The sequence below is a fragment of the Drosophila ficusphila genome, unplaced genomic scaffold (assembly GCF_018152265.1).
Source record: "Drosophila ficusphila isolate 14025-0441.05 unplaced genomic scaffold, ASM1815226v1 contig_607, whole genome shotgun sequence".
Lineage (NCBI taxonomy): Eukaryota > Metazoa > Arthropoda > Insecta > Diptera > Drosophilidae > Drosophila > Drosophila ficusphila.
Genome location: NW_025064537.1, coordinates 3,344,213 through 3,367,800, shown reverse-complemented (window position 1 = coordinate 3,367,800; position 23,588 = coordinate 3,344,213). Strand labels below are relative to the sequence as shown.

At 42.7% G+C, this 23,588-nt stretch overlaps 2 protein-coding genes across 2 annotated transcripts in view; one reads left to right on the top strand and one right to left on the bottom strand.

The window, feature by feature from the left end:
• The first annotated feature begins 430 nt into the window (after positions 1-430).
• Positions 431-2,710, top strand: LOC108094391 (activator of 90 kDa heat shock protein ATPase homolog 1). Its single transcript, XM_017194956.2, has 4 exons — positions 431-795; positions 860-1,493; positions 1,967-2,102; positions 2,251-2,710. Exons 1-4 carry the CDS (start codon positions 648-650, stop codon positions 2,392-2,394), a joined length of 1,062 nt encoding a protein of 353 aa, XP_017050445.1. The 5' UTR covers positions 431-647; the 3' UTR covers positions 2,395-2,710.
• A 1,034-nt stretch (positions 2,711-3,744) lies between these two features.
• The window catches only part of LOC108094398 (zinc finger protein 808), a 38,336-nt gene continuing 18,492 nt past the window's right edge, over positions 3,745-23,588 (bottom strand). Inside the window, 4 exon segments of the mRNA XM_017194966.2 lie at positions 3,745-4,150; positions 7,599-7,796; positions 19,250-20,335; positions 20,337-21,682. Coding sequence (XP_017050455.2) covers positions 3,823-4,150; positions 7,599-7,796; positions 19,250-20,335; positions 20,337-21,676 — 2,952 coding nt within the window. The 5' untranslated portion in view covers positions 21,677-21,682 and the 3' untranslated portion in view covers positions 3,745-3,822.

Here is a 23,588-nt window from a genome sequence, read left to right as displayed (position 1 = left end):
ATGCACTATTACCCTTCAGATAGTATTGGAATACCCATAATGAGAATTGAGTGTAGACGAAATAAAGGTGAGTGATACAAAATTAATAAACCTACTTAGCCAATCAGAAAATACCATCAGTATATTACCTATAACACTGCTATTTGACTAATGTAAACTGGTATAACACTGGAAAATCAGAAAAATGGAGAAGGCATTGTGCTCTTATTGTACCTGTCTGCCCTTTCGTGTACGAGCCTAAAAAATCCCACGCACTGGCAACTCTGCCAACATATGTTTAAGAACACGGATTATTAAATTCCAAAAATACTTAAAGCCAAGAACATTCAAAGCCATACAATTGTTAAAATTGACAGAAATAACAGTGTTTTAACAACATTTTCTTTCAGAAAACTGTCAAAACAGACGATACACTCAGTAGGTTTCTGCAACGGCGAAAAATCGCCAGGTGGCAACGCTGGCAACATATGTGCGCACTGGCATCGATAATTTTTTACATCCCTATTTTGAACCGCAGAATTCTAGAAAATTCCACTCCCAAGCAAACGTGAATTGAGGGAATTAGCTACAGCAAACTCTGCCGGATAAGAATTGAACCCACATCGCTTAACCCTTCACTCAATCGCATCAGTTAGTCTAAAACCAAAATGGCCAAGTGGGGAGAAGGAGATCCGCGCTGGATTGTGGAGGAGCGTCCCGACGCCACCAATGTGAACAACTGGCACTGGACGGAAAAGAACGCCACGCCGTGGTCCAAGGACCGCCTCCACCAGCTTTTCCAGGACTTCAAAATAGGCAAGTGCCGTAAGGAAACATGTCTGGGCCATCCTAACCTAAAAGTTTCTCCTCAAAACCGCAGGGCACAGCGACATCGAGTGCGCCGTGGACTCCGTGGACAAGTGCACCGGCGAAGCCACCGTCAACAACCGCAAGGGCAAGCTCATCTTCTTCTACGAGTGGGAGCTCGTGCTCAAATGGTCCGGCAAGCTGCTGAAAAACAGCAAGCTCAGCCACAAGGGCAAGCTGACCATTCCCAATCTGTCCGAGGAGAACGACCTTGCCGACGTGGAGATCACGGTGACCATCGACGAGTCCAACGACGAGTCGGAGACCCTCAAGCAGTTCATGTACAACGTAGGCCGCGACCGCGTCCGCCAGCAGCTGGGCGCCTACATTCGTGAGCTGAAGGAGGAGTACTCCAAGAACCTGATCCTACCAAAGAAGGGAGACGAGGGCGCTGCCAACCCCGTGCCGAGCGCCAAGGACGCCAACAATGCCAGGAACGCCGCCCAGAAGGCCGCCTCGAACACCTCGGTGGCGGCGCCCAAGGCCAACAACTCGGCCGTCGGCTGCAAGCTGGACGTGCGCACCCTTTCGATGACCGAAGAATTCCACTGCAGCGCCAATGACCTGTACAACGCCCTCACAAAGCCGGATATGGTTTCGGCCTTCACGCGGGCCCCCGCCAAAGTCGATGCCGTGCGAGGTGGCGAGTAAGTTTCCCATCCTGTTGTTGCACTTGCTAGCAAGTTTAGCAATATCGCTACTTAGTGGGTTGGTTAAGCTGGACACTTGAATCATTCCTTATTACGGTCAATATATCAAATTTTCTAGCCTTTGACTAGTAATAGTAATGCAGTGCATATTCTCTATTCGAGAAACACGAATTTTTCTCGTTTTCACTATCAAGTTGTTGTTTAAACTATATTAAAGTTTATACCACATTTTATTCATCATATGTAACACAATAATTATTTGCTAGCTATTTTTTTATTGCTTAAAATCAGTAATAATACACAAGTACTTGATATTTTAAAGCCAACCCTTTTAAGAACAAGAAGTGTTCTTCTTACTATCAATATTTTTTTATCTACATTAAGATTAAGATAAATTTTACCCAATAACATTTTAAAAGATCAATTTTTACATCATATGTATGACACTACTCTATTTGTTTTTATTTTAGATTCGTTCTTTACGGAGGCAATGTACTGGGAAAATTCGAGGAGCTCGTGCCTGAGAAGAAGATCCAGCAGAGCTGGCGTCTGAAAAACTGGTCATCTGGTCACTTCTCGAACGTTGTCATAGAGCTGGAGGAAACTGTAAGTAAACCGGAGAACGAAAATCAGATATTGTTTGGGTGCGCATATTAACTATTGCTGTATGCCATAAGAGCTACTCTTCAAAGTGTCAAATGTTAATCCAATATATAGGTGATCAGTGAATAATAAATAACCTTTATCCTTGCAGTCATCCAGCACAATGATGTCGCTCAAGCAGACCGGGATTCCTGCCTCCGAGTACGATGCGATGAAGACAAACTGGTACAGGTACTACTGGCACAGCATCAAACAAACCTTTGGATTCGGTACCTCTATATCCGATGCTTTATAAGAAAAAGCTTATAGTGCGTAAGGCACTGGATTAAGTGGGAAATTGGTGGCCGGCGGATCATTAAACGATTTCCATTGGTATTCTACCTATTGTGCTGCGAGAACTTCATTTCCACCCTTAGCTGTAATTTCTGTTAACCTTTGAAGGCTCTTTCAAAACCTCTTTTGTAATGTTCGATAACGATCGAACTGAACAGTCACCGACTCGTTTACAACAGCTACAGTAGAACCACATTACATACACGAAAACAAATACGATTCACGCTTCCGACATTGATTTCACACATTGAGAAAATAAACGATAAATTAGAAAAAGATTTTTTTGTAATTTTGGATTGTACATTGCTAATAAATTTGTTATAAATAATGGAGATAAAATTCCAATAAACCTTGGGAGAATAAATAAAAAAAGTAAAACAACAAACAAGTATTAAAATAAATGTATAGATCTTTTAATTATTTGAATGGTGAAAACTATGTAATATTGATTTATTATAAAGTAATCCGCAGGGCCGTGCATTTGGCTAAAAATTGTTAAAATGTATTCTTTTATGGAAACAAAAAAATTTTATCAGACCTTACGATTTTTGTACCAAGCCTATTCAAGCAAAACAAAGAAAACTTGATACAATAATTGGCGAGTAAATTAATGAGGTAAAATGATGAAGAAGTGCACTACCCGTAACTCTTAAAGCAAAAGGGAATATTTGTTGAAAAGTATATAACATATCAGTATCAGCATCAGAATATAACATATCAAATTTAGCGTCTTAATTTTAGTCCATTTGAAAAGTACACCTTAAAAAAAACTTAGTTTCCAGTTTTTGTTTTAAACAATTATTTGTAACATTAAAATAGCAATACCAAAAAAAAAAAAATGATGAATAGTGGATGAAGCCACATTTTGCTCCAATACTTTGCACATTCTGACTGAAAATGAAAGGTATAATTTTTCCAAACACATAATTTTTTATCAGGATTATTAGACAGGCCGGTCTATCGGTATATTGATCGTAGAAACTTTAAGAGCTTGAATATCGGGATTGGGTTGTACTCCAAATCAAACAATTCTGTTGCACCCACAAGTTTGATGGTACATTATATGTATTTATACACTATTATGAAGTAATCATGTCATTTCAAGTGAAAAATTTGCTACACCCACTAAAAAGTTCCCAACTAGCGAAACTAAATAGCCTTCACAATATTAACGTCAACACATAATAATTTTTTAAGTATTATAGCCATAAAGAAATTGTTTGAACAATTTGCCAGGAGTAACGGTTAACAGTAAACAGTTTTCCTACTATATTTGTTGTGTGCATTGCGAGATCGCAAGAAGTTTCAAATTCTTCATTAAAATTTATAACCTCAACAAGTACTATCGCTAAATTATCTACAAAAATAATATTTTCAAAAAGCATACCTCTTAGTCCGCTTTGTGAGTTTCCAAGTGCTTCTGGTACTCCTTGAAGCTGTTGCTCTTGAAGATCTCCGTGTCTGTCTGGTCGGAGGAGCACCTCCCGCACTCGTAGATGAACTTGCCGGGGTGCTTGCCCGTCTTGAGGATGTGCTTGCGCAGGTTGTCGATGGTGCTGCACTGGAAGTCGCAGTGGGGGCACTGGTGGGGCTTCTGGCCCGAGTGGTGCAGCGAGTGCCGCCGGAGATGGCCCTTGGAGCGGGCTCTGAACTCGCACTGATCGCAGGGGAACCACTCCGGATCACCTCCCTCCCCAGAGTGGGCCGACTTGAGGTGCCTGCGGAAAAAGCAAGAGGAGAACAGAGAGAAGCTTGAGCGAAGCCATATTTAAAATCTCAACGCTTGATTAGGAGGTAAATTCCAGTGGCGGCTGTCCCGCCACCGCAGTCAGAACTAATTGCTAATTTCGCATTCGAATCGCACGCTCGAAATCAAAATACGAGTAAGTTGGCAATTGCCAATTGCCTTTCGGCCAGCGGGAGGAGGAGAAAGAGCTGGCTTAGCCAATCCGGGCTTGGCTTAGATGGCGATCAGTTTTTGGGTAAAGAGTGGCAAACCAATATTGGGTAATCGGGCGGTCCGGTCTGCACGAATATTCGGTGAGCTTCTTTTAAGAGGGAACTTGGAGGTTTCGGATTTTTTTATTTGCAAGCTTGGTCTTCAATTAATCGCCATAAAAACACAAAATTTATGAAATTTGTTGAAATGTGGAGTACACAGACTTAGTACCTTTTTGCATTATGGTAAAACTAAGATGATGGGAATTAAGCATACTAGCGCATTTCGGAATTGTTTTTGCCTCATTAAAGTTGCTGTGTTAATTTTTGCAAGTCATTAAAAGATACAGGATGGGTTTTTTTTTAATTGGGCTATGACAATTCTAGTAAATAAAATTTTACGACGTTGTTGTATTTTTATTTAGACAACTCAGGGTAACAATTTGCACTTCCAACCTTATCAACAACACAGAATAATATAATATGTTGGTCCGTTATAACTCAGCCTATTCATAAAGATTTATAGTGTTATAAAATTTCAATAAACACCCAGTAAATGTAAGTTACCAACCAGAAGGATGTATTGAAGGACCACGAAATCTTAAGTATAAATTGGTTTGTTAAGTTATAGTACAGCAAAGAAAAATATTATTAATAATTAATATAGAAAACATTTTAAATTGAACTCTTTGAAACCGATATGCTGCTCCAAGAAGAGAGAGGCAACTAACTCACACGATTTCAGTTACGCGCCTTCAATTATGCCCAATGCTCCTGGAGCTGTTCCCCCAAAAGCGGACTGGAGGAGTCTCCTCTCGAATGTGTGTGTGTGTGTGTTGTCCACTCCACTTATCAGCTACTGTCCAAACCGAAGACTCACAATTAATTGCCAATGTTTTTGTGAGCTCTGAGCTCGGGCCGCCGGAATCGGAATCTGTGTGAAATCTCAAGCTTCGCCTGCATACAGTGAGCTGAAAACTGAAGGCTGAAGCCCGGGAAGCAGGAGAATCAGACGGACGCGACTCATGCGCGACTCGGTAGGCTTAATTAGCGGCGAGTAATGGAGCTTCAAGATCGTCCCGCCGGTTGTAGGAGGCTTCCACCCCCATGCCCCATGCTCCATGCTCCATGCCTCATGCCCACTGCCATCCCCGCCCCTCGGCATATCTCTGTGTGTCGAATGCCGACAAACTGGTGGATCGCAACTCGCGATTCGCGAATCGAGGCCGCGACTTCCAAGCAACGCCTTTTTGGCTGCGCTTCGAAATTCCTGGATCAGCAGCGCTGCCTTTTGATAGCTAATTGAAGATCTCGGATGTGAGTTAAGCGCATCACAACAGTTCGGATGTCTGGGCAAGATTTATTCATGCAAGCCCTGATTTTCGGCTGAGGTCATCCTTGTTTTAATGAGGCGAGGGCCTTTGTTTTCCTCTTGATTTAAGTTTGAGTTTGGTGGGTGAATTACTTCTTGATCGAGACAGTTAGTGACAAACGCGTGTTGCAAAGTCTACAGTAAAGAATTAGAACTACTTGAGCAAACCTTTAAAAACATATAAATATGAAGCCTTCGTTACTAAAATCAGGTTTGCATAACCTACAACCTATATTTATTTTTCTGAAGAGGACAGTCAGACAGTCTGTAAAATTAAGTATATATCGGCTAGCCTGAGATTGTGATATCCTTTGCAAAAATCATAAGAAAACTTTTTGCAACTGTTATTTTTTAATACACACGAATGTCAAGTTAAGTCCATTTTTACGTATGGCTTATCTTTGGCTTTGTTACTTGTTGTTTGACATAAGCAATTAAATAAATTATTTTCTGATATCTTAATCATTTTGAATATAAAATACTTTTACCACTGATTGTTTCCTTGATTTGTTTGTACTAAGCAGGCAACTGAAGTATTTATAATTAAACATAGTGCTCTCCCAAGTTGCAGTACACTCAATAAATGTGCAAACTTTGTTCAGGTACAGGCTATCCTACTCCACCCAAGAAGACAGAGATCCCCGAGCCAAAGGTTAAGGTGATCTGGGGTATTAACCATTATCCATCCACTGCCCCCACATTCAAATAAGCAACTCGCAGGGCAGCCAACCAGCCAACCAACGGCGCAGTACAAAAGAAGCCAAATGTCGTCCCCATCAAAGCGATCTGGGAATCGACGACGACGATCCTCCTCGTCCACTTACAACTGAGTCCGCAACTCCGTTCGTTTGGATTCCCCCTTCTGGTCTTCTGATCTCTTGGGGCGGACAGCTGCACAGTGGCTGGCCAACGGTGGCACTACCATATTGCCGGCAATTTGGCCCTGAACTGATCGTCCGCATCCTCGCGGGGTGGATCCCAGGGGGGAGGGGGAGGGGCCAGTGGAAATATTACAAGAATTCAATGCGCATATCAAAGGCGATCGATAAGTCACGATTCTGTGGGGATCGAGCGGCGACTCTGGCGACTGTCCTCCTCCAACTTATCCCCTAGTCCCCGATCCCCTGCGAAGTGGTTCTCCGCTGCTGTTGTTTTCATCAATTTATGCAATTGCCGTTCAAAGTCTGCAATTATGGATGACATTTCTGCTCTTGTTGCTCCTTTTATCCTCCATTTCTTTTTCTCTTGCGAGGAATTCAAATTCGTGGGGAAAATGTCGCTCGTTTATTTTGTTACCTGCAATTGTCTTGGCCTCGTCTTTTTCCGTTTGTTTTCTTTCTTTTGAGTCCTGATTAGCATTTTGCAGATTAGTAATAGAACGACAAAATTGGCAGGCACCTGGGAGACCTTGCAATCGAGGAATGCATTCAGTATGCATAAGGGAAATAATGGATTGCAAAGTAATTAGCGAAAAAATATTTGGAGGGAAAAGCATAAACAAACAAGTTTAATAACAGAAATAATAACAGAAATTATCAGTTAGTGAGAAAGTCTTGGTCCCCAAAAAAAAGAAACATAAAGAGAAACTTTTTTCTTTGGCATTCAAATATTTTAAAATATACCAATAATGTTCGTTATTTTTTGATGAGGTGAGGCAATTTAAAATGAACCTTTGTATAAGAACACCAACTACGTTTTAAAGTACCAATAATTCGTTTACTTTTTAGTTTTGACCTGCCATACCATTTTTATGCTTATTCCTATACATAAAAAACATTTTATCAAATGATGCGATTAATTCGATTAATTTTCGATTTCTCAATGCGACCTTGTACTAATAAATTCTTCTCACTCACCTCCTCAGGTGCAGTTCGCTCTTTCCTACATAGCTGCAGTTGTCCCGCTCGCACTTGTGGGTTCCGTGGGCGTGGGAGATCAGATGAGTTTTAAGGCTTTCCGGGGTCAATCCTGCATACGAACACTCCGCAAAGTGGCAGCGGTGTCGTCGCTCCACTGCCTTCGAATGAGCGAGCTCGTGGAGTTTCAGGGAGTACCTGGAAAAGTTAGAAGGGAAATTTAAGTCTAAAGCACCTCGATATGGACCATGACCAAAAGTCTGTCACATGTTTAAAACCTCCCTCCGCCTTTTGTTGTTGGAATTGGAAATTTTTTAATTACATTAAATCAAGGCAAAAGTAATTCGCACCAAAGTCACGTTTCATGGACGGCAAAGACACGGGGCACGTTCACGTCGAAGTCCAAGTCCAAAGCCAAATCCAAAATTCCGCCAGACCAGTTCCTGGCCATGTCCACGTTTGTCCGGCCGCAGCTCAGTCAAAAGGACCCGCAAAATGCAAATGCAAACCCTCGTAGGCAAAACTTTTCTGCACATCAATTACGGATGCTAATTAATCGAAACAGCTGAGCGTTCCCCTCGTTTTTGGCCTGTTTCCCAGGGAGTTCTCGGTAACGGAGCAACATTGTGATTCCAATGAGCCAGCACAGAATTAGTTTTCAATGGAAGTGGCCCTGCCTTTAATTTAGTCGGTAAATAGCTTCGTGTGTTTTTAAAAATATTGATTTGCCTTAATGACTCTTAAACTATGGCTTAAGGGAGGGTTGCCGCGTAAAGAAATTTATTTTATCATTTATTTTTACTTTTTGTTCCCACTACCGTATTGGGAAAACCAATTTGTTGCGTACTTCATAACTTAGGTGGAATTTCATGTAAAAACATGAAAAACCATATCAATTATTAAGCGCTCTCCTAAAAAAGCCAATTTCATGATATTAAACCCCCTAATGTAAAAATAATTTTTATTTAAATGGTTAGAAGAATGCTTTCCAAAAGGCATTAAAAGGTAAAACAACAAGAAATAGAGAAAAAATTTGGAATATAAAAACCCTCACCTATTTTTCTAATCGCAGATATTTAAAACATGAATATAAAAGCATTTCTAAATTTGGGATAGTTAAGATGTGATTTTATTTATCTTTTCAGATATTACTATGTAGGTATCTTTGAAATACTTTGGACACACCCTTTTATTCCCACCCGTTATTCCCACATTGGCTCCGCTCATTTGGCATTCAAGAAGGAAAAGATTCTTCTTAATAACGCGCGACATTAACAAAGTTTCAATCTTTAATCTAAATTCGTGTGAGAGAGAACACCGAACAACGGATTCGGGGGAGAGTGGGCGGCATTAAGGGCTATGGGGCGTGGCCAGTCTGGTGAATGGGGGTAAGACAACATTGTCATGCATTTCTAATGATGCCATCGCAAGTTGAGCGGGGGAGGAAGGACCAGAGGGCTGGGAGGGAGGCGTCGTTGATATGTGAAATGTCACTTTGTATGGAGTTTGAATAGCAACGACAATGACAACGACGGCGACAAAACAGGATGACGTGAAGGGAAAGCTGGGAACTGGAAACTGGAGAAGGGCGGGTGGGATAAGAAGAGGCGGTGGGTGGGGGGAGGGAACTCCTTGAAGGTATTGCAGGACTTGACAAAAGGATGCCATTTTACCTGCAGGAGTTTGCCGTAAATTGTTCTTGTTTCTGTTGCTTCTGTTGCCAAGGATAATGGGGGGCAACAACAACGGAATCGGGACAACAGGAACACAAACATAATGCTGAAAGAAAGCAAAGCGAATTAGATGCAACAACAACAACTACAACAAAATACCAACAGCGAACAACAAAATTATCTTTCGCTCGGTTCGTTTTGCCAGCTCCCAGTTGTATTTTCACCTCCGACATTAACTTTTATTTCCTCAAATGCATTTTCCAGACCTCGTCTTCTCCGGCAAGTTCTTGAGTTTTCCCAGCTATAACCGTCTGTCTCGCTAATACGTTTGTCTCTGCATTCGGGAAGCAGAGGGAGGTATCTCCATGGGCCCAGACCAGGCAACATTACTTCCCAAATTGAATTGCAGCAGTCTCGGGCTAATTTGAGTCAGGTTATAGCTGCTGAAACAATTCTATTGTAATTCATATTTCAACGAAACCTCAGTAAAAAATAGAAAGCAAGATATTTTCTACCCCGCAGCAATACATACTGTTCTTTAATACATATTTAGTATATTGCAAAACATAAAACCACTCTAATTTAATTTTCTGAATGTTTTTGTGGAAAAATCTAGTAAGATTTCAAAAAATTTATTGCAATTGTGACAATTTTCAGGAAGGGTAAGTTATGGGTATCTCTGAATTGGGTAACTATTGTAAGTTTTTTTTACATTAAGCCTTAATTTTGGTTGTGGTTTAAAAATAGGTTTCTTTGTTCAAAAAATATTGCAAAATGATTACAGTAGAGATAAACGTAAGCATAACAAATCGTTTTGACTTAATATGAATAAGTTTTTATCCACCTTTCGGAATTTTTGAAATGCTCTACACTGACTGTCAGCAGTTTGGAAATGCGGAGATTAACCATATTTTTAAGTCAGTCACATAGCCAGTCTTAATTTGCAAAAGCTGTTCAAAGGCGAAACGCGCCGAGAATCCACATGAACGCCTTCAATTCGGGGATGTTGTGACAGGAAGGCGTATCCTGGCATATCCTGGCGTCTCCTGGCAGCAGCTCCATTGCCGATTAGTTGACGAAAACGCCTTGCGATGAAAACTTTGCCCTTCTCAACGCTCCTTTCCTTGGGCGGAGGATGAGCTGGGGGGATGGGACAGGGTTGAGCTGTCATCAACACCCCTCCGAGAGGAGAGGCGGCGGAGTGCAGCAGCTGCAGGCCAGGACGAAGCTGTTGGCTCTGTCCGGGTGTTGTGTCAACTTTTGCACGCCATCCATTAGAGGGATGCCCGTGCCCTCGACGGATGCTCCTCCCCGCGCCGCCACCGAAGCGCCGAGCAAACATGTCGCGGGTGCGGCAGGTGCAAAGCGTATCCTGCCGCTCATTGTCAGCTGCACGAGGATGCAGGATGCAGAAGGGGGCTAGTGGGTGGCTGGCTCAGCCCCTGAGAAGGACTCCTGTCTGTGGCTGTCTTAGACAATCGCATGTGTACTTTCGAGCAGCTGAATGTTTGCCCTGGTGCGCTCGCATTGTTGTTCCCCAAACTCGCATAAATATTTATGACAGCGTCTTTCTTGTCTTGTCTTGTCTTTTGGGCGCAAACTTCTGTGCCGCGGGGCGTTAGTCAAGTCCCCCTTCCCCCTCGCAGGCGACTTCCGGTGTCAGTCACCAGGATGTGGGCACACACAGTGCTGCCGGCTTGTCCTTTTCCAAGTGACCCAAGTGCCTTCGGAAAGCTGTGTTTTTAGGTTTTGGAATCGTTTCTTTTTACACACGATAGCTTTTGAACTGAGCTTGAAACCAGCAATAAAAGACGAAAAAAGACACAAGATTGTTCTGCGTTAAAAATGTTAATAGGTTCTTCACACAATTTGCAACTTTCATGTATACAGGTGGTAAAAGGAAATTAGATTAAATCTGACTAGGAACGTGTGCTACAAACAATTGCAAATGTGTAAAAATACCTTACAGTTGATAAAAAAATCTGTTTTAGCAAACTTATACTCGAAATAAGGTGTCACCCAAACCTCCTTCAATGAAATCTAATTGATAAAGTGTCCTTAACCAGTATGCTTCCTCTGATCGTGGAAAACGAAACAACAGTCCTGAAAGGTTGTAACAACCTTTGGGATATCCTTACATTAACCTATCGGAAATGATGTTAATTCCAACAGAAAATCTAGTTTTTTTTTATACACATCTGATGAACTTAAATAATTGTCCTTTAGTGTGTACAGTGGCGGATCTAGGGGGGGGCGAAAGGGGCAAGTGCCCCGGGCGCCAAATCTAAGGGGCGCAAAATCGTATTTGAATTACACTGTGTGTTTCGAAAAATCATGTTCATCTAACAAAATAATTATAACAAGAAGGAAGCTAGCTTCGGCAAGCCGAAGCTTATATACCCTTGCAGTCATCAAATATGCCGATAAAAATGCATAAAGGCTAAACATCATCGAAGCTATGACGATTTTTCTATAAATTTTCCAAATTTTCGACTATTGTTTAATTCGTATTTCAAGAAAAACGACGATGTTATAATTTAGTTTCCATAATTTCTACTTAGATTTTTCGATCTTTCCTATGGCAGCTATATAACAACGTTGTCAGATTTTAATGATTTTTTTTCTCAATTCAAGGGTTATTAAAAAAATCCTTATTTTGCTCGTGGGATTAAAACCAACGACGTTATAATTTTTTTCCATTATTTACATATATTTTTTTTTATCTATCTATATGATTATAGCACTTGGAAGTCAAAAAGACGATTTTTTGAGCTTAATTAAATTTTATTGTTCAACTTTTAAAGAGTGTTAGAAAAAATTATAAAAAAATATTTAGAAATAAGCCTGTGGTGGTTAATCTTCCGAAGCGCCCAAAGAAAAAGTTGTTTTGCGGTGAACATCATAGGGCGTTAACGGATCATCTTAAAAATAAAATGTGATATGCGTTGTAAAGATAATGAATTTCCCGAGGTAATCAGGAAGAGTTTTTTTTAAATTTATTTTTTGTCTATTTTTGGGAGCACGTGAAAGTGAAAAGTGCGATTTTAGCTTTAAAAATCGCTGTTAGTTTATTTTTTAAAAATAGTAAAAAATTAAAAATTAAAAAAAAATTTCCTGATTACCTGTATATTTATGTGGAGCCTTTGTGTTAAAAAATTGAAAAAGATCGGTTCGGTAGATTTTGAGTTCTAATGTTCACCGACTTTCAAAACAGCGTTTTCGGGAAAAACGATTCAAAGTATTTTTATACGTTAAAATACGTCCAAATTAGGTCGTTTAAAACGCTGTAACTCCGTTAGTTTGACTCTGACTAAAAATTTTTACACAATATTCTGAACATATTGGTCTTTAGAAAATAAAACTTAAAAAAAAAAATTAAAAAAAATTTTTCTTTAATTTTAAAACCTTTCTCTTAATAAACCTTCAAATACTCAAAATATTTTAAATGTTATTAATTTGAAAAACAATAATCTGTCACGTTCATTGGACAGAGGGGGTAGGGGGGCGCAAATTTTTCGCTTTGCCCCGGGCGCCAGTAACCCTAGGTACGCCACTGAGTGTGTAGTTGCTAATTTGTGAGCCACTCTATTAAAAAAGAGAAAAGTGCTCGATAAAGTTAAGCTATTTTCAGCTAGTTTATTGCTAGAGTCCTGTAACTACATGCTTGCCATCACTGGTGGATATCCACCCACTGGCGCATCGGTCCACCTCCCGTTGGCTGTGCTCGTGTAATTGGTACGTAAGTCTTGTCTCGCCTTTCCTCGTGCCTTTGTCCCCTGAAGTTGGGAGTTGTTCCTCGCCGGCGCGACATTAGCCGGATTTTGATGCCTTGGCCCGGGCTGCATGTGAAATTAGTTGTTGCACCGCACCGGCACTCCTCCCCCTCCGCCCACTTTGCTGAAGGCGTGTGGGCGTGGCAACATTTATATACCATGTGTAATTAGGGAAGTGCCGGGGATACCTTCCTTTCTATTCCCTCATTTGGACGACTCCTTGGCGCTTATCTGGCAAACTTGAGCGAAACAAAAATCGTTGCAGGAAATTACCGTTAAATGTCACCCTTGCACTTGTCTTACAGCCCACCACCTCTCCCTCCCCTTCCCCCTCCTTCTCCCTCCTCCCCTCGCAAACCCCTTTTAACCCCTTTTAGCGATACGTGTGTGTACTTTCTTGACTTTGTTTGGCTTTGTCGCTGTTATTAATTCCTGGCCGGGTCTTAACTTGAAGTTTTTAATGTTCAGCTCTGCCCGTCTATTTGGATTAGCTTTATGGCACGGCCAATGGGATTTGAATGCGACACCAACGCGTATGAAGGCAGTAATTGCCGAGTATGCTAAGTGTACATTTTTCTAAGGACGTGATTTGGCTTATTTTGCGAAATTTTTTTAAGATATTCATTACATAATATGTAATTATGTAAAAACCTTGAACTCCCTTAAAACGAAAGGTTTGAAAAGTAATTACAATCGACGAAAGATAATAGCATGTATTCTTCAGAATTATATTTTAAATAGACATTTTAGGCTAATGCGTCTTTGAAATGCTGTTGAATTAGCAAAGAAATTATATTTTTAAATCAAAGATACAAAAATGCTCTAGGAAAGGTCCAACTCTGGGAGTAATATTTTTTTATTTACTCTTGAGTTACGATAAATTTCAAGTTGTCGCTATCTTTTAAATTGTCACTAGGCCTTTAGCTATATGAGTAATAAACTGGGTCATTATTATCATAATCACCAACAAACGTTGACACTTAACACCTGGTAAAACTTTTGTCATTAAGTTAATAATTTGTATTCTCACAACTAAGGCGTACTTTAAGGAAATCTAAAATTTTTAAATAAAATAATACGCAAATTTTCTACTGAATTTACCTATAGGTAATACCCCCATGAAACAGTCCTCGTATTTAACTCCTCTTTTTGATTTTAAAAGCAACCACTTGATGGGAATCTTTGCATTCTGACAGGACGCTCGTGAGAGGGGGCAGACAACCATTTTCGCTGAATAGCGAGTACAAAACAGAAAAAGCCAGCGCAAAACACTTGCCAATGGCCATCAACAACATGCCGGAATCCGCAGCGGCGGATGGGTGATTGGGACTGAGACATAAGACCGAGGATTCGAACAACACGTTCCAGTGCCAGCCGACCGCAAACCGAACAATGTCCGACTCAATTTCGCAGATTCATAAAAATGAATGAATGCAATGTGGCAGCTGAATCCCTAAATCCTCCGATGGAGCGGGCCGGCGTCATTGGAAATGGAAAATCAAGTTTGCGGAATTGACTCTCAAGTGATGGAGCTTGTTGGAGGAGGGAGGAACTGGGAGGATGAGGAGGAGGAGGAGTCGAGATCACTGGAGGACGACGGCGACCATTAAAATGAATTGCACTGCACTTTGTGCCATCAACAGAATCAACTGCCGGCAAACGAATGATGCACCATAGGAATGACTTAAAATACAAAATAAAATAAACCGAAAGGAAAAAGGCGAACGGACCAAGGCAAGAAAAACAACAGCGCTCTCGTGGGAAAAGGGGCAGCGGGAAAAGCAGACGGATCGGAAAAGCCATTGGCCAGAGCAAGATGGCGAGAGACAGGAGATGGAACCGAGTCCAAATCCGAATCCGACTCGCAGAGGCAGCCAACAGAACATTGCACGCCATTTCAATAAAAGTGAATTGCCCGACGCTGCGATGGCGACGACGTCGTCAGCGACGCCTCAAACTTCAGCCTTATACCTCCTTTCTTCTTTCCCCTGCCTCCCTTCTCCTTTCTCCTCCAGGAGGAGGAGGACTCGTCCTGTCTCGTCCTCGGCGCTGGCGAAAGTATCCGCAGAGGATATCAGCAGGCGATGGGAACGTGACACGACTGATTTACTAGGTATGGAATCAATCTTCTGAAAATATAACCTCGTTTTCAATATATTAATCTCTATTGATTCTTTTAATAAATATTTAATATCTACAGCTTAATGTTTTTAGTAAATCAAATCATTTTAAACTGCAAAACGTTGAATCGAAGAAAAGCAATTATATACTTTTTTTTTGGTCAGGTTTTAAACGTTCAAAAGGTCTTTGATAAACAAGTTAAATTTTTAGTTGCAATTTCTTGCTGTACATCATGAGAGGATTTATTTCTGTAGGAGTAACATATAAATGTTGTTTGGAATTTAATACTCAATAAAATTTTTAAAATGTGACACAATAAAGTTTGGTTACTATTTATGCCAAAGTTGAGTTCCGATCTTAAATAAATTATAAAGGTAACGTGTTGTTAAAAGTTTAAGGTATTTCAATTGGAAAGCCTCCAACCAGCCTAATAAGGTTTTTTTGATATGGAATTGGATCTTTATGAAGTTTAACAATTCTTCAAAGACTGTCTCCTATAAAACACTCGCATTCCTCATCTTTCGCCCATCTCTAGCACTTCCATCTCCGGGAGGAGATGCCAGCTAAAAGAAGCGACCGTAAAAGTTGAGTTAGCTGGAGTCTGGAATTCCGGAAGCGTGTGTAGCGCTCCGCTGTTGACATGACTGACGATGTCGTCGTCCTCGGCGTTCCCGTCGCTCCTCCCGAGTCCCGAGTCCAGAGTCCTGGGAGAGAGCCGCACTGAAAGTTTGCCTGAGGACGGGTACTCGAGTGCGCAGCAGCTCCGCTGGCCACTTGGTCTCGTTAGTCGTAAAAGCAAAGTATCTACATCAAGCGAGCACAACAATAACTTCAAATGAGCATTTTAATAAATTTTTCAAATAATCACTTGAAAAGTGGAAAATTCTCTGCCCCAGCGACGAGTCTCAGTCTCAGTCTCAGTCCCCGTTTCCATCTCGCTCCCGATTGCAATTCAACTTAATGTTTGCTTAAGGAATTAGTTGGCAGAGGCGAACGTGAAGTGGAAAAACTTCGCAAGTTATGAGTAGTTACGAGGAGCAGCGGAATTGGACGGTGCGATTTAGATCTGGCAGTGCTAATGGGTTTCTTTGATGTGATACGACTAGGGGGAATGTTGATTAGCAGGAGTGGGAATTGCACGCGAAAAACCAGAAGAGATAGTTTGGCTGTCGATTTGATGGGATGAATGGTATATTTTTAAAAGAGTTTGCGGGATGATCGGGACGATTGTGAGTCGTACAGAATACTTTAAACTGCAACAAGAAAGGAAGCTAGCTTCGGCAAGCCGAAGCTTATATACCCTTGCAGTCATCAAATATGTCGAACAAAATGCATAAAGGTTAAACAACATCGAAGCTAAGACGATTTTTCTATTCATTTTCCATATTTTAGACTATAGATCATATGGGAGCTATATGATATAGTTGTCCGATTTTGATCAAATTTAATTCGTAATTCAAGAGTCGTAAGAAAACTTATACTCCAAAAATCATACTTGTCTGATGAAAAACAACGATGTTATCATTTTATTTATAAACAAATCTATATAGTTTTTTTCGATCTTTCCTATGGCAGCTATAAGATATAGTCGTCCGATTTTTATGAAACTTTTTTCTCAATATAAGGGTTGTTAAAAAACTTGATGTTCAAAAAATCAAGCTCGTGGGATAGAAAACAACGATGCTATCAATTTATTTCCATTAATTCTATATATATTTTTCGATCTCTCCTATGGCAGCTATATGATAGAGTTATCCGATTTTGTTCAAATTTAATCCGAAATTCAATAACAGTTAGAAAACGCCATCTTGAAGAATTCAAGTCGATCTGATCAAAAACAACAGAGTGAGAATTTTTTATTTCATTCTCTTGTATTGGAGCTATCCGATATAGTCGGCCGATCCGGCCCGTTCCGACTTATATACTGCGTGCAAACACTACACAACTTTTGGGAAAGTTTCAGCACGATAGCTTTAAAACTGAGAGACTAGTTTGCGCGGAAACGGACAGACGGACAGACGGACAGACGGACAGACGTACAGACGGATTTCGATTCTGCTCGTGATGCTGATCAAGAATATATATACTTTATGGGGTCTGAGGTGTCTCCTTCACTGCGTTGCAAACTTCTGACTGAAATTATAATACCCTTTTGCTCTGCAAGGGTATAATAATTATTAAAAACAAGAAAGGAAGCTAGCTTCGGCAAGCCGAAGCTTATATACCCTTGCAGTCATCAAATATGTCGCTCAAAATGTATAAGGGCTAAACAACATCGAAACTATTCCTATTTTTCTATTAATTTTCCATATTTTCGACTATTGTTCGTATGGCAGCTATATGATATATTTGTCCGATTTTGATGAAATTTATTATGTAATTCAAGAGTAATTATAGAACTCTATATTCCAAAAATTATGCTTGTTTGATGAAAAACAACGATGTTGTAATTTTATTTCCCGTATTTCTATATAACATAGATTTTTCGATCGCTCCCATGGCAGCTATATAATAAAGTTGTCGGATTTTAATGAAATTTTTTTCTTAAATTAAGGGTTATTAAAAAACTTCATGTTTTGAAAATCGTGCTCTTGGGATTAAAAACAACGACGTTATAATTTTTTTTCCATTATTTATATATATATTTTTCGATCTTTTGTATGGCAGCTATATGATAGAGTTATCCGATTTTAATAAAATTCGAATCCGAATTCGAATCCGAAATTCTATAGTGGTTAGAAAACGCCATCTGGAAGAAATCAAGTCGATCTGATCAAAAACAACGGAGTGAGATTTTTTTTTTTCAATCTCTCGTATGGGAGCTATCCGATATAGTCGGCCGATCCGGCTCGTTCCGACTTATATACTGCGTGCAATAACTACACAACTTTTGGGAAAGTTTCAGCACGATAGCATCAAAACTGAGAGACTAGTTTGGGCAGAAACGGACAGACGGACAAACGGACAGACGGACAGACGGACAGACGGACAGACGTACAGACGTATTTCGATTCAGAAGGTGATGCTGATCAAGAATATATATACTTTATGGGGTCTGAGGTGTCTCCTTCACTGCGTTGCAAACTTCTGGCCAAAATTATAATACCCTTTGCTCTGCAAGGGTATAATTATTGCAAACATAACCTTTAAATTGGTGAGCCCCGGAGTAAAATATGGTGTTAATTTTTAGTAGCATTAAACATAGATGCGTTTCAACTTCACGTCTAAATTGTATTAATTTTACTTGACTGGTCTTTATCTTCAAATTAAAAGTTCAATTATGACTCGCTGAAAGTGTACAAAATTCCTTTCGTAATCTCCATTGAAAACCCTTTCGTATCCCTTGAAGCTTACAACTTTTCCGTCTCGGAAATCGTGCGATTCCAGACCGAAAAGTGGAATTTAGCCGAATGTTGCCCGCTCAAACCGACCCAAAGGGATTTATTCAAACTGCTCGTTAGAAGTAACCACTCTAATAATGTTTTTGGCGTTCCCCTAAGCGAAGAGTGCGAAATTAGAACCGACCACAAGACCCGACTGTTGTCTTTCCGCCTGCATCTTTGTTTATCCCTAAAAATATTTATTTTCGGGAGCGGGCAAATTGCAGTTTTCGGTGGAATGGCCGCAGGCTTGATTTGCGAGTGCATTGCATACTTTGTGGCTGCAGTCCACACATGGGGGTGTTCCGCGTTTTTTGGCCGGAATGCCCGGCACTTAATGAGTTATATTTTGTTGTACTCTTTCGGTTACTTATTCTCACATTCGCAGCTTGGAATTTTTAATTAATGCAACACACAATCCTGCGCCGGCATGGATTTCATTTGCAGGAATTCCCAAACCGCCCTTTTTTCCCGCCTTTCTTGTTGTTTATTCGAGACTTTTATAATGGCAAACTATTTGGGCGATTTTGGGACTGCAATAGGTTGCATGACACTTTCATAAGGCAAGCACTTCCGCTGCAGCCAGTCGGAGGCCTGGAGCTATTTTGAGATTCTAATTAGCGGTCTTTGTGCGGGTTCCTCGGGTTGGGTAACAAATTGGCGGAGGGTTTGGTATTGCTATTATTCGGAAGACGTTTACTTACTTTTTTGCCAGTGTCTTGCCACAGGTTCCGCATTGAAACTTCGGCTTGGGTTGATCGCCATCCTTTTTCTTGACCGCCTTGGCTTCTATCCGATCCTCCTTCTTGGCATGCATGGTGGCCATGTGGTTCTTGAGGTTGTGCCTCCTGGCGAACTTCTGGAGGCACTCCGTGCACTCGAATATCCTTTCGTCGGTGTGGTTCCTCAGGTGAGCTCTAAGCGAGTGCTTTTTGAAGTGCTTGGGGCACAGGGGGCACTGCAGCAGCTCATTTTTCCCTATCGATCCGGGTCGAGTGTGGAAAATGCGGTGGTAGACCAGATCGGATTCGTACTGCGATCGGAAACTGCAATGGTCGCAGGAGAAGGTTGTCTTCCTTTGGGCCGCAGATGGATTGGCAGAGGATGAGCTGCTGGCCAAAGGTTGACAACTGCGAGTGTGTCTTCCCAAAGCTTGGGCAGATTGAAAGCTGGTGCCGCAGCTCAGGCACAAGTGGTTGTCAGTGGGATGAGCTTCGGCTCGATGTTGGGCCAGCCCCTGAGGTGAATCAAATACTTTCCGGCAGTTCGAACATTTCGGGTTGACCGCTCTACTCCTTTTGGGCGGAGGATTGGGAGACGGCTCCTCCAGGACCTCCCTTAGCATGTGCTCTATTTCCTTCTCAGGCTGCGAGTCCGACTCCTTGGGCTTGGCGTTCTGCTTGTGTTGCATGAGGCTGCGATGACGTCGTGCCTCCAGAGGAGTATCGAACTCCAGGCGACAGATGGCACAGTAATACCTCGCCAAGTGGTGCTTGTGCTTCTCGTGCCGCTGGAGGGCCAGCCGCGACTTCTGTGGAGCTCCACACAGTTCGCACCGGAATCTACTTTGGTACTCATCGGCAGCCGTTCCGGAGGGAGGAAGTCCGGGGTGCTCGGAGGCGAAGTGCCGCCGCAGCTGGAAGTTGGACAGGAAGCCCAACCCGCAAGTGGAGCAGTGGAGGCGCCTCCTCTGGGCGATGCACACGGGAACCGATCTATTGAGAGCCAGCAGCACCTCCTTGTGGGAGGAGTGCAGCAGGTGGAGCCACATGGAGTCTGGAGTCGCACTCGAACTGGCAGTAGCCGCACCAGAAGGTTCCGCCCATCCTCTGCGTGAGTTCCAGGTGATCGCGGGACTGCCAGTGCTGCAGGAAGGCCTCCTCCGTGTTCGCGTAGAAGCTGCAGGGCAGGCACTGGAAGGGCGAGTGCCGCACAATGCTGCCCATGTGGCTGAGGATGTCCTGCAGGCAGGACTGCCTGCGCAGGCGACTCTGCTGCTGCAGCCTGCGGTAGTGGTAGTGCGAGATCAGGTGCTTCCCCATCAGATGCCTGGCCATCGTGTGCCGGCAGAGATCGCACCGCAGGTGGTTGGCCCTCCTCTGGCGTTTCGGGTTCCGCGGCTCCTGCTTCTCCTCGCCGGCTCCCACTGCGAAGTCCTTGCTCAGGGAGAGCTCCTTGCCCAGCGTGGCCTGCTCCAGCTGGCACTCCGCATCCGCCCTCTTCACGTGGTAGCCGCTCCGCAGGTGCTGCTCGTAGTTCGTGCGGCTCTTCAGGCGCCGGCAGCAGATGTTGCACCAGTAGCTGGCCCCCGGCTGCTCCAGCTTGGTCAGGTCGATGTTCTCGCGGTACTCCAGCTGCTTGCTGCCCGGCACCCACTTGCCCTTCGTGTGGTCCGCCGGCGGGTGGCTGGTGTAGGCCTCCTCGGGCGGCTCGTCCCAGCTGGGCGAGATGCGCTCGATGCGCTCGATGTGCGGGTGGCGGAGCTGCGGGCGGTGCTCCGGCCTCCACTTGCCACCCGTGTGGGTGGCAGGCACGGTGGGCGGGGAGTGGCGCCGGGCATCGTACTCCTCCAGCTCATCCTCGGCATCGAACTCGTCGTGCTCCTCCTCGTCCTCCTCATCCTCGCTGGCCTCCGGGGAATCGTGGTCAAAGTTGAGGGGCTTGAACACCGCCTCATCCTGTTCTCTAACGGCTTTGAGTAGGGGATCGCCACTGGGCTCCTGACGAGCCACCGACCCCGTTTTGCCGCCCGTCGAGACGCTCTGCAGTTGCAGCGAGGAGAAGAAGAGGTCTGCTCCCAGTTCGTACGGCAGCTCGTAGGCTTCCGTCAGGGACTTGGAGCTCTTGCCCCCGTGACCGGCTGCCGTTTTGCGGAGGTAGCTGCTCGGCGCCTCCGGTTCCGCGAAGTGGAAGCCATCGTAGGTGTGGTCCAGGTTGCTGCTGCTGATTATCGTCGGCGAAACTTGAGTGGGAGTGGAGGTGGTGGGTGGTCCATCGGTGGTTGGAGTCGCTATTTGCTTCTCTGCCACCAGACAGTTCCGTTTCCGGTGCTCAATGTACTTCGTGAGACCGAGAATCGTGGCGTTGCACTTGATGCACAGATGAGCGTCCTCCAGATCGTCCGGGTTCATGGTGATCTGAAAAAAGGTTCGAAAAAAACCAAGTATATAAACAAATAGTAGTCAATATTAACATCAATAGTAGTCAGTGTTGTATTACACTTTAAATAGCATTTGAAAGTTTCCTACAAAACAAATAATAAACACGACAAATTCTACAAAATTGTATCCTTATTTTATTAATATACCTACATAAAACATTAAAGGTTTATCCGGTTAGAGATATATTTTTGATTAAAATATATATATATTGGATATACCCAGATCTGTGGGTATCAGACGTGTCATAGGCCTAACTATTTATTTTATTTATTTATGAAGCTCATATAGTTTATATAGCATATAAGAGCCATCAAAATGGGTTGGGACTATTCCCTATACTCGAGAATGTTTCTTGTAAGTGGTTAGTTAATTGTTAGATCCTTGCTTATCTGTTTTTTAAACCCCATTTCGTCCAGCAATTTGGCTTTGTTTTCTCTACAGCAGACGGATAACTGTGGCTAAGCCCGCAACCGAATGATTTGTGGTGATCCAGTCTGGTGACTAAGCTCTCTAACTACCGCCTCTTCGTGGGAGCTGCACAGAATGAACTGAACTCTCCACTCCGGCGGGGTAATATTTCAAGTCCGCTTTATTCATTAGCCGGAGATCCAACCCGGCATCTCCACCACCACCTCCTCCCCCTCCATTCCGTAACGAGCAACCCTTGCATCAGAGCAACAGTCATGGCCACCGCAGCGTTGACATGGCCGTGTCCGTATTCGCGTCCCGTTTTCCGAGCTGCTCCGCGTTACGTATCCGCCTGTTGGCCCGTTGGCGTGTGTGTTGCGGCCTGTCAGAAGTGAAGTTTATGGCGTCTGTGTTGCGTCCGTGTAAGCGACCCCCTCCCCCGTCCTTCCCTCCCTCGTTCCGCCGTCCCTTTCCGGCCCACTCGCGATGCTAAATGTAAAAGTGTCATTTCCGCCATATGTGAACGCGATGAACGATGCGTCGAAGTCGACGTTGACGTCGGCAACTCTGATGTTGCTGCTGCTGCTACTGCTGTTGCTGCTACTGCTGCTGTTGCTGCTGCGTTGTCATCTCGGTTGTTAATAATTTCAGCGCACAATTGCAGCAACAACAATCGTTGGCAGCAGTTGGCTGGAATTTATACAAACGAGGCCCATGTCTGAGGTTAAATACGAAAAACATAACAATTCCAATGCAGAGCCTCGTTCCCATTACCGTTTCCCTGCCCGGATGAAATGGATCCGTGTGGGAATGCGGGATGTGCGATAGGGCTTATATGGGCGACAAACCATGGCCGATTGCCGCCTTCATCCGTCTAACAGCAAGGACAATATTGGCCGTCCCCATCCCGATGGCTGTTGTTTCTGTGAGTGATAATCGCACATTTGTTTAACAATTAACGTGCTCGCAGCAGCACACGCAGCGCCTTATTTATTTGTTTTGTGGCCCTGACAATTTTAGACTTAACCAGCAGTCGCTATTTTTACGGCGCTAATTAAAGTTAAGAGGGGTGCTGACATTTTTAAACACAAACAGAAAGTGCTTTTGACTTTGGTGTAATTATGATAATAATAATCGATAATTACATTTATTGACAAAGGGCACAAAAAAGAAGAAATTCTTTTAAATTCTAAGAAAGTGTTAGAATACTCCTTAGTAAATTATTTTATTGCATACATTTAAGGGTTCTAAGGGGTATCATAAAATGACTTAAAATTAAGGGATATATAACAACTAATTATGATATTGCATTAGTTAAGATGAAATTGATGAGAAGTTAAATATACAATCTAAGTTAAGATGAAATTCAGGTGAAGAATTTTCAGATATGCAACCAAAAAAAACCATTGCTTTGTGATACTATTTTGGGTCACTGTTGAATGTTAATTTCCAGGATGGCTCTATTGAGGAATTA